Genomic DNA, 12,002 nt, shown 5'->3' with positions numbered 1-12,002 from the left:
TGAACAGCCTAAACTATTCTGATAAACTCGTTTATGCAATGGATTAACTTAAGCCAAAAAATCAAGTAAAAACCCCCAACAAACCCTGCACCAGAACCACAAAGCTACTTTAGTATATGCCATATGAGTTTAGAAACTGAACAGTCACCAGCATGGACAAGTTGAAGTCCTTTGGACTAAGCCTTTATTATGTCTCTGAAATAATTACTTGTGCATGAAATGTAATTAGATGTAATTTCATGAATCAGTTTAAGCATCTCCTCCCATTTAAACAAAAAATGTCAAGGAAAAAAAACTTAAGTACTGCAATATGGAAGTCATACAATAAAAATCCTGAAAACACATATGGCTCTGGAACAAAACAGTCTTTCATCATGAAGCCTATAACCAGCATAAACCAACCATAAATCATAACTAGTTAGAAACAGGAGTTGGGAAACAAGAAACTAGTAGAATGCAACCCTATCTAGAGACTTGGGTTACACCCTCAAAGGGAAGAAGTGACCAGCACATACAAGTTTAGCACACTTCAGACAGAAATGGCTGGTTCATCACAGGGCTGGTCACTTAACAGCCTCCCCAGGGAAGTGGTCATGGCACCACAAGTAGAGTTCAAGACCCATCTGGTCCTTAGGTGATATGATTTAGTTTTAGGTAGTTCTGTTAGGAGCAGGGAGTTGGACTCAATAATCCCTATGGCTCCCTTTTGACTTAAGATATTTTATGATTCCATACTACTTGCCAAAGATAATCCTAATCTAAACCCAATATCATCACACACAAAAAGCCACTGAAGTCTAGTATGACATTCACCCTCATCTTTCTCTTACTAGTCAAATTAAGAAAAGTAACTGACAAGAGGTGGTCATGAAAGCAGGCTCAATCATGATTTCTTACTCTGCAACTTTTATTAGAAAATTTTAAGTTACTACCTTATGATGTTTGACAGCAAGAAAGTAAGTAGCAGCCAACTATAAGTGAAGAAAAAATTACCATATTCATGCTACCATCCAACAACCTGCATGATAACTGAAGTCTTGTTTTTCACAAAGAACAGAAAGGAAAACTTTATAATACAAACATTAACTCAGCCCAGGCTAAGTCTGTCAGGAAGCCTTAAAAAAAGCAGCACAGAAAAAAGCAGCTGCAACAGCAGCGCTGTCCTGGCTAGCAGATATCCATACCTGTGAGAATCTAAAAGGTTATCTCACTTTTCTACTTAAAATAAATGAATAAATAAAAAGACATGCTAAAATAGAATTTATACATAGTAGACATTTTTATAACCATTTTTCAAATGAGGAGAAAAGTAGGCAGCCTACCATTAATAAGGTATGGATGATTGCAGCATTTTCTTAGTTCCATCATAGTGTTTAAAAGATTAGGTACATTTGCCTGACCTCCGCCCTTGGAAAGAAATGTGAAATTCTTTTCAAGAATAGCACGATAGTATTTCTTCTGAATATTTGTCAGCTCAACTTCAATGATGGTTTCCTCTTTGGGGGCCAGGTTCTTTTCCACATCCTCTTTGAGACGTCTCAGCATCATCGGCTTCAAAATAGCTTGCAGTTTTTGCACCTGGAAAACATATGTTTAATAAAATAACTGAATTAAAACTGCTAGAAATCAAATATTCTTTTTTCAATTTCCTTCATCCTAAGAACCTTGTTTTCTACCTCAAATGCCAAGTAGAGAGCATTGTAAAAAAATCTTTCTTCAGTGACTCAGCAGCAAGTTCTCCTTGTCAACTCAGTGACACACACATTTCTAAAGTCTATTTTTGGTGTGCAGTCCTTCTGTTTAGTGATGTCTGTAATTAAATAGATCTCGCTCAGAACTATCCTTCCAGACAGGGACAGTACTGCACACAAATCATGCCAAGTAACCCTTCATTAAATTAGCAAATCTGACACTTTTAAGATAATTTTTGCAGTTCACTTCTAATTACTAATCAGTATTTAACGCTATTTTCCCACTTTAGGTATCTGCTTCTAATTATTTTCTTATTTCCCTAGTTTTGACATCCACTGAAGTAGAAAACTATTTAGGATTGGTCTAAAAATGAAAACATTGTATTTCTGTTACCACTTATAACACTGATTATTTTTAGTGTCCACAGGTTTTGTGGAATATTCATTAAGACACATCCTAAGGCTAGATCTAAGGCTAAGGCTTAAGTTAAGTTTGAGTTTTTGTAAAGTCTCTTACATAAAAAACTCAAATGTATTCCACATTTAAAAAAGAAACACCTGGCATTTAGGTTGTTTTAGGTAGTGCTTCAAAGTACAAACCATCTCAGTGCTGAAGAGCTACTAATTCACCCTGAAATTGGTCATCTCCTGATGCAGAGCTACACAGCAGAAATATGAACAGAAAACACTTTCTCCTGAATTTACATAATTTCCTTAGTAATAAACCAACTTCAAAACAGAAAAGTTAATTAGCAGAGAGGGATGAACAACTGAGAAAATATAGGGAATACAACTGCAAGGAATGGAGAGGAAACCCCAAGCCTTTAACACATAACCTGTCCCACCACTTAAACCCAATTCCAAAACATCTGTGTCAACAGATAAAGAAGTTCTCCTGAACTTGTTGAACCAATCTAATTCTGATCTGCCATTGGCATTATTTTAGTAATAGTTCCATGTATGGATTCAAAAGCTTCCAGTCATTTTGAGCTGGCATATATTAGCTCCAGTTCAAACACTTCATTAACAGGTCTACATGGCTTCTGCATCAGAGCTGGCTCACTTTCAGCCAGGTCAGTGTCCATTCTGACTGACAAGTAATAGCATGCACAACCTATGGAAACGTATCCTATTTTGCCAGGAGGCCAGGGGCCAGAGGAAGAGCTATTTTGTAACTTAAGACTATGATGTGTGAAAGAGTTGTTCTCAAAGAAAGTCAACAAATTCAAGAAAGCAAAAGTTGAAAGATATCAAAAGTTGAATTTTCACACAAAGCCAGCAAAGTTACATACAAAAATACATGCAGTTATTACCACAGGAAGCAAAGGGCCAAATTAAAATGCCATGCTTCAGTTACCTCCTAATATTAAGGTGGTTTGGCCTTTTAAAACATTTTGATACATACAAAGAAACATTTTACATTTGAGATATAACACATGTTGCAACTAGGGTCTTTTATTTTGTATTAATTTATGCATTTCTTCTCTTGGACAGCTCAAGAAATCTATTTCTGAGTAAAAAAAAAACTCCCTCTATTTGGTTACCTCTTGTTAAACTGGGTTTCTAGTATGTTCCTGTTTGCACTTACGTCACTGAGAAAACTCTCAGTAATTAATTCCACAGAAGTTACAGGGAGAGTCCCTTCACTCTGATGCTTAAGGAAGAATGTCAACGTACAAGTTAATTCTCATGGAAGTATTTTCATCCAGAAACCATTACAAGACACCCCACCTCTATTTTTTAAACACTACATTTTAATAAAATGAATGTCTTCCTGTTTCTGCAAGACCAATGGACAAAGAACTAAAAAAAAAAAAAAAAACACAAAAAAAAAAAGCCCAGAACAGTGAAAAGGCAGAATTACTTTTGACCAAAAGCAGAAAACCCTCAACTAAATGAAAATAAACAAAGAAAGAAAAAAAAAAAGGATAAACCCACCATGGTATTGCAGGAAAAAAATAGGTATTATTTTAAAAAGCAAGTAATGAAGTTCATACACAATAAAATGGATACATTCACAATATCTAAATAGAAAAGTAAGTATCTAAATAGAAAAGTACTTGTGCAAGATAAGTTTACCTGCTCTTCAGTTTTAAGATCCCCAAATTCTTGCATGAATGTGGTTTCTGATGGAAAGCGACCTGGTTCCAAGAAGTGAAGCAAGCTAAACAGCTCTTCTACTGTGTTTTGCAAAGGGGTTCCAGTAAGCAGCACTTTATGCTCCTGAAAGGTTAAGAAACAGTTGCCTAGGAATCCATCACTTTAATTTCCAATGGAAAAATACACAAAATTCTTTCCCCTTGTCACCATATGTCTGTCTCACCTTTGCTTCCTCTCCCCTCCCCCAGCTACTTACATAAAACTGTTCTCAGGACATTTCTAACTGGTACTCTGGTGTTCCTTCAGTGATAGCCAGAAAAACACTTTCCTACTTAAGCAGCTCCAAAAGTCCTCCAAGATACAAGAACAGATTTTACTGGCCCACAATGTCCCATCCCTTTCACAAGTACAATGAACTTCAGATGGCAAAGTAACATTGAACCTAATCCATCATTTCCAGTAAAAACTAATTTATTTATGACACCTCCAACTGACCTCAGTGCACTGATCTCCTCAGGCCAGGAGATCAACACAGGATCTAACAGGAAAACTGAAGCAGAGTTCTACTTTCCTACTACATGCTAAAGAGCATAAGAGTGGCAGAGATTAAAGTAGCTTTAGAGAAGGAGCCCAGAGAGGTTCAGCAACTAGCCCAGGGCCAAACATAAATTTAGCAGAGTAACAAGAACTAATGTGAAAAGTCCCATATCTCTATCTGTAGTCTGTAAGACTGTAAGCTCTGCTTTCCTCTAACAGCAACCACAATAAGAAAAACAAAAGGTATACAGCATTTTAAAAGACTGAATTACAGGTATTAGTTTAGCATGACTGCATTGTTCTCACATTTTAAAAGAATATTCTGCCCAAAACAAAGTAATTATTGTGTCTTTTAAAAGGTAAATATCGTCACATTATCTTATTTTTCTCTGTGAGGTTAATGCACCTGTTTTTTTACATATTTATGTAAGCATCAGAAACCAACTCACTTGCCCTTACTTAGTCAATATGAAAGAATATCCTAATGGCCACACAACAAATTAACATTACAGCTGATATTAATGCAGAGTAGTTTAACTCTCATGGCCAAATTAGGCCACCTGACCACATTACACTTTTAAATAAATGTCTATGTGAAGAAGTGACTATGGATTACCTCACATGAAGGGAGAGAAAGGAAAGAATAAATTTATTCTTATTGTCTTAGGAGAATCCACATTATTCTACACCTAAATCAATGAAAAAACTTATTAAATATCAGCACTTCAAAACTGAAGGTATGCATATGCTTCCAGGTATTTTATACTTTCTCATCTGCATTCTCTTATTCGCCTTAACACCTGATGATTTACTTGAGAAAAAACCCTTTTATTTTACTTTTTGATTAAACCATAAATCAGAAGTAATAAAACTACAGAAGACTCAAAGATAAGAGAGATTCACACTGACCAGATCCATCATCTTGAGTCCTTCCAAAAGCTTACAGTTCCTGTTTTTCAGCCTGTGGGCCTCATCAATGACCACGCAACGCCATGGAATGTTACGCAGCTCTGGGCAGTCAGTCAAGATCATTTCAAATGTTGTGATAATGGCATGGAACTTGTAGGACCCCTTTATCACACGACCCTAAAAGGAACAGCAAATGTTAAAAATAAACTCCCTGGCAAAGAAAGGAAGCAATTTGTTTCACCATCAAATTTTATTTTTTAAAAATACAAAATAGTAGAATGGACAAGACATTTATAGCAAATTAAGTCGTTGTTCCTGACTAAATGGGGAAATACAATTCTGTAAGCTTGCTACTGGCTTCATGATAGCTGTTTTTAATCCTGTAAATAGGCCTACAGTATCACTGCACATTGATTACCAAGAAGTTCTACAAGTATTTCAGTTGTAATTCATATGGATTATACTAATGCCTTGAGGCATTAATGTATTGCTGCAATATTGAAATAAGGTTTTCAGACTTCATCAAGAAAATTCTCTTTCTACTTGAATTGAAGGTACATGAAGGTCCTCCCAAACAATCCAAATACAGCAAGAGTGCATTAAGGTTTGCTTTTTATGACTATTTGAATATTGTGCTCACTGTTATAATTTTTTTTCCCCAATAGACACTCGGGATTCAAAACACCTACAGTTCATAGAATGGCTTGGATTGGAAGGGACCTTGAAGGCCCATCTAGTAACAACACCCTTGCCGTGAGCAGGGATGCCTTCCACTAGACCAGGTTGCTTAAAGCTCTGTTCCATCTGGCCTTGAACACTTCCAGGGATGGGGAATCTACAGCAGCTCTAGTGAACAGCTTTAGCAGAAGCAAATATCTGAGCTTCTAATTGCAGAATGTGTATCTGCATACAATTCCATACTACTTTTCTAAGTCTGTGTTAAGCAAAGTTCAACAGGACAATTAACTTGATGTCTGACACCATATTCACTGGTTCATTAGTTCAGTCTTATTTTCAGCACTGATATAAAGACTGTTTTAAAAAAAACCTGAATAAACTTTATTCAGGAACACGAAATGAGCATCTTTCTGACATTATGCTAAGCTTCTTCCCAATGCTGTTCAAAGAAAAATGTAATTTGGTACCTCCAGTGTCACTGGGTCTGTGCAGAAAAACTGTCTCTGTAAGGATGAGCATTACACAAGTTCAAAGCTATTCCACATTTTCAAAGGACTCTGTCATGGGTTGTATATTGAATACATTTCAAAAGAAACACATATTTTACAGTAAGGTGACCATTTCTTCCCTTAGACCTGTGCAAGACTGAATCCTTTTATAAGTGACCTGCATAGAATCCTCTCCAAACCATGGGGATCAGAACTGACTACTGACTCAATGAAATTATTGAAAACCTGATATCCTGAACTCAGCATTAAATCTGCCTACTCAAATCAAGAGCATTTCAGAGGGAGTAATGACCTGCCCAACAATGCTTTCTCATGGCATAGTCCAGAAATATTTATCTTGTTAGGGGCAAAAAAAAGCTGTTACTTAACAAACAGCAGATGAAGATACACTAAGTGGGCAGCTTTGAAAGCCAGCAAACTGAAATGCAGTAACCTTTTCACGAGCCAAGTAAATTTCCACCACAAACCAAGTCAGCTCTTTTCCAAGTCTCCGTCATTAGCTGTATTTGGCACATACAGGTTTTGTAATCTTAAAGCAGAACTCCTTCTCAGAGGTGGGATAATACAGAAAAAGCACATGGTTTGTTTGATATTCCAACCAGGGAAGGGCCCCTAGGAAGAGCTTTCAGTTATATTGCTCAGGAACACCAGAACAAGCTTCTCTATGTGAACCTCACAGCAGAATGTCTCTGATAACACCAGGTCCTTCCTTACTGATGAAGTCACACCACTGCAGAAACTTATTTTATTATTGACTACTCTTTAGCATTTCACAACAACTTGACTCTAGTAACTGGGGCTGACCCTGAAAAATCCCACTAATGGACATAGGGTAGGTGCTTCTTATGCACGCTCTCTGTTGTTACTGCCCTTCAAAAGCCACTCACACACTCTCAACGTTCAATTGTCTTTTTGAGAAACAGCTCAGATTGAGAAGCCTCTTTTCATAATAAGACCTAAAAAGCCAAAGATGCCTGATATCCGGGTTGATGTGTCTGGCAAGGGAACTAGAAATTATGCTGCTAAATCATGTCTTCTTTTGCTCCCTTTTTGTCTCCCATCTTATTCCCAGTGATGGTACTTTGGAGAATGACAGAGTGAACACTACATGGGGACTCTTTTTCAGAACATGAAGAGATTTTTTTCCCTGTTTTTGGTTTCCACCATGTGTTTCACAGCTGACACTCTTACAAAGAATGAAACACAGAAGGTGATTTTGTGACACATCTAAGCTAGCTGCCACCAAAAGGATGAGTTCTTTCCATTTCTCCTTTATCTCTAAATGCAGTAATTGTCTGATTCAACTCTTAAGACAGTTCAGGGAGCAAAGCCAGCAGAAAATCATTCATTTTTCTGTGCCATGAGTGCTTTGTCATTACTCACTATGGGGTAAAATGACTGCCATGCTCACGGCAAGAATTGAGTTAAGAACATGGCAATGGGGGAACAAAACTTTCTGCTGCATCTTGCTGTAGATCCCTTTAGTTACCGTTAAATCAATGAAACAACATTGCCAAAATAACTAAGAATTTGCACAATAAGTGGGATTTTTCAGATGACATTCCTTCAGGCTTCATGCTAAGTAACTGTTAAGGGGAAGAACATGCTGAGAACAAGCACCACTCAAATAGCAAACAAACATGATTTTTAACACAGCAAACTATTCAGCAGAGACAGTACTTGTACAAACCCAAATTTTGAAATGATATAAAATATCGATCTCTGCTAAGAAATTATTTTAAAATCAGAAAAACTGATTTCAATCCCACTTCATTTGTGTATTATACATCTAGGTAAGAAGCTAAATGTGAGAATTACCATAAAGAATATTAGAAATTAATAGAATGGCCTGGATTGAGACCTTAAAGATCATCTAGCTCCAGCACTCCTGCTGTGGACTGGGACATACACAGCTTCTCTGGCGCACCAGACCTCAATAAAGCAACTGTTACTCAAATAAATCTTCAACAAATGCAGATATGATTTTCATTTAAAAGTTTCTTTGATAAATTGCTGAGAAAACAGTCATTTTCTAGACCACACAGCTGTAACTTCCAACTAATGTAAATTACTATGCGTTTCTCTCATATGTTTAAATACATACTTCTTTCTGTTTGCCGTAATGGCATGTCAAGTTGTGCCACAGTCATCACCTTCAGAACAGTTTTTAATCAGTTTTTTACCTGTAAAAGCATATTTTTTATCGTTCAATCTCTCTTATAGCTTTGCTCTAAGACTCTGGTTTTTCAACACACTTTGAGGGCATGAAGTGAGCACTAAGCAGAATTGGACCACTGATCACATCACTGACAGAGGAGAAGGCTTTTCTCTTCTTTATATTAAAGATTTGTTTGCTCCCATGCACTTGCACTACACCAGCCCTTTTAACCATGGTGTCACAGTGGTTTAATTGCTCACGTGCCATGACAAAAAAAGGTCTGCTTTTGTCTTACAGCCTTCCCAGAGCTGAGCTCTCCCTGTGGTAAGAATCATCTTCATGCCTTGTCCACAGACAGCCCTGCATTTAGCTATTCTGATTATTGCTAGATTGGATCCAATTTATTAAGTAATACAGCTAACTCTGTATCCATGAACTGTCTTAATAATTTACCACTCTCCACATCTTTGTGTCAGTCGAAAACTTCCTCAGTAATGATTTTATGTTTTCTTTCAGGTCATTGGTAAGTTATATAGCTCATGGACATGAACCAATCCCTGAAGAACTATGCTGGAAATGCAAATCACTTCTCATTAACAATTACATCAAGAAATATCAGCTAGCCAGTTTTAAATCCACTTAATGTGTGCCATATTGATTTTATATCCTTCTAGTTTATTAATCAAAATGTCCAGTGGTGTAAAATAAATGCTTTAAAGAAAATCTAAATGTATGAATTCACCACTATCACTTTTTAAAGCTCAGTTGAAAATTGTACTCCACAGGTTGAACTTCTACCCTTTTTCTCTCTTATAGGAGGCATATTTTATTGTTCTGCAATAACATTCAGTGTGTGCACATTTTATTTCCCTTAATTCTGTTTACTCTGGGAAAAGCCATGCACTTAGGAGTAGGGTTCTGCTGCTCCTCTTAGCTTCTGTTTTCTGTTTCTACCCCTAGTTAATTTCTGCTTTCCTTCACTCACAACTATTCAATCTAAGCGCAGTAACACACATTCAACATATATCTGACTTACAAAATTTGATAAAGAGGAATTGACAAGTTTAATTTCTGCAAGCAGGTCTTTCCTGGAATGGTAGGCAAAGATTGATTTTTAAGCTTAGTTCCACTTAAAGGAATTTCTCCATTAAGAAGCTCTTCTGCCAGCTCCCCTCAGAAACACAAAATAACAAAACCCTTGCATGAAAGAATGAAACCCTAAACAAAAGTTGCACCATTTCATGGTGCCCCTTTATTCCCAGAGAGATACTGCTCACTATTAAAAAGCATTCTTATAACATGCATCTGTATTTCTAACTGAAACCTAACATACCAGTACTGAAAAACTAATTGATGCTTAAACTAATAAACAACTGTAAAGCATATACAAAAAAAAGACAAAAAGAAAGGTGAAGAGCTTTTACCTGTGGATCTTTGAAATACATTTCATACAACTGAATGGTCCGCCGGCTCGCCTGACTCCCATGATACACAACCACATTCAACTCTGTCCAGGTGCGGAACTCCCTTTCCCAGTTGGGAATTGTGGACAATGGTGCAATAACCAAGAAAGGACCATGGATTCCTTTCAAATATATCTCATAGAGAAACGTAATGGACTGGATAGTCTTTCCCAACCCCATTTCATCTGCTAAAATGCAGTTTCGTCTGAAAACAAGAATAAAAACTGGCTGAATTATTTATTCCCAACTTAAAACATAGAAAATCAGTAAGGCAATAACCTGAATAAAGCAGATATTTCTAGAATGAAAAGGCATCATAACATTTTGCATTTTAAATGTTATGATTTGTGAGGCAGTCAGCATGCATACATCCCTTCTATCTACCTCTCAAGTTCACAAGGGGGAGGAAGGAGCAGCAGGGACATGCATGAACCCAAAGCACTTGCCACAAGAATCTATCTGAAATATTCATGTTCCACCCCAAATTAGTTTGTATATGACTACTGCAGCAAAAAATGAGACATGTAAATGATTCTCACTTTAGCAGGTTACTTTAAAAGACTGCTATTTTAAATAAAATATATAAAAGCTTTTCCAATGCAGGATTCAGCAGTAAGCTATGTTTTACGTACGTGTTGTACCAATTGAAAAGAAGCCAGTTTACTCCCTCCAACTGGTATTCCCTGAGTTTGTTATTGTTTTTATACTCCCTGGAACTCTCCGATTTCTTCCAGTCATCGGCAGGAGGTCGCTCCTGTTTCAAATACAGCAAATCCCATTAGTGGTTTCTAAAAGACCACATTACTTTACTATTTTCAAATAAAATCTTCTATATAGAGTCAATTCTTACCACACGCTCCATTTCTGGCTCCCTAGACATCAGTTTCTCAAATTCTTCGATCTTGGCTTGGTCGATGTCTTGCTTGAGCTCCCAAGTGCTGTCCTCGTAAGGAAGCGAACACCACTTCACCAGATAATGCGTGACAGGCTGTGTTAAGACAAAAATTACATTATCTCACAATACAGAAAGAATAAAAGTGTGTACCCTTTCTTACAGGAGATCTGCAGGCTAGATGAAATTCAAAAAGCTTGATCAGACTTGCATGCCTGATTCAGCCAGAAGGATAAGCAAACAGAAGGCTGACACCTTGACAACCTAACCAAGTAAATTGAGAACCTGGAGAATGCAGGCTTACCAGCAAAATGAGCAGAACACATTTGAAATCAGTAAGGTTAGACTAAAATTTAGAAGCAAAACCATATTCCCATTTCAGCCCTTACAATTCTATGCTTTACTACATATTTAAAAATCGACTGGTTTATCAGCGTCATCAGAAACTTTGTAACAGACAAGTCAACCAAGTCACCATTCACTGACAGAGTAACATGGAAACAGACACTGCCAGTGAAGCTTCCTATTCTCCCAGGACCAAAAAGGAATCTGCTGGAAGACAAAATCATCCTCTTTGCAGAACAAGCCATTAAAAATAGAGAAACGGTGAGTTCAGGACTTCTTCTGTAACAGGTAGTCTAAACCATTATGACATTTAGCTAAGACTCTTCCTTGCAATTTTCATTTAAATTTTGCATTACATACATGAACATCCTATTTCCACAATAATAAATATCTTCAATATATCTACAATATTAAATAACTTCTTCGCTGTTCTTGCCTTTTGGTTGGTTGCTTTGTGTGCTTTTCTTAAAAAAAAAAGGTAACTTATTAAAAAGTTTGGAATTCTCACTTAACCTCCTTTATTTAAGAGAAACTGCTACATTAGCCAATGTTTTCTCAAACATGTTCCTACTTTTTATACATATATATTGTGGTAGTTTCTGTAAATGTTAAATAAAGTCTAATTAATATATTAGATATTAATAATAATATTAATATATAGAATTTAAACAAGAAATTCTAAACACAATGTCTGTATGACTAGAGATGCACTAAACAAAG

At 36.6% G+C, this 12,002-nt stretch overlaps 1 protein-coding gene across 7 annotated transcripts in view; it reads right to left on the bottom strand.

Annotated features, from left to right (window-relative positions):
- The window catches only part of CHD7 (chromodomain helicase DNA binding protein 7), a 133,477-nt gene that overhangs the window by 25,988 nt on the left and 95,487 nt on the right, over nt 1-12,002 (bottom strand). For all 7 annotated transcript variants that reach the window (XM_064706139.1, XM_064706138.1, XM_064706144.1 and 4 more), the window contains 6 exons: nt 10,896-11,033; nt 10,678-10,799; nt 10,007-10,250; nt 5,238-5,414; nt 3,771-3,914; nt 1,323-1,578 (listed from right to left, as the gene is read on the bottom strand). In XM_064706139.1, coding sequence (XP_064562209.1) covers nt 1,323-1,578; nt 3,771-3,914; nt 5,238-5,414; nt 10,007-10,250; nt 10,678-10,799; nt 10,896-11,033 — 1,081 coding nt within the window. The remainder of the gene's footprint in view (nt 1-1,322; nt 1,579-3,770; nt 3,915-5,237; nt 5,415-10,006; nt 10,251-10,677; nt 10,800-10,895; nt 11,034-12,002) is intronic.

The sequence above is a fragment of the Zonotrichia leucophrys genome, chromosome 2, assembly GCF_028769735.1.
Source record: "Zonotrichia leucophrys gambelii isolate GWCS_2022_RI chromosome 2, RI_Zleu_2.0, whole genome shotgun sequence".
Classification (NCBI taxonomy): domain Eukaryota; kingdom Metazoa; phylum Chordata; class Aves; order Passeriformes; family Passerellidae; genus Zonotrichia; species Zonotrichia leucophrys.
Note: the sequence above shows the minus strand (reverse complement) of the source record. Positions and strands in the feature narration are given on the sequence as shown.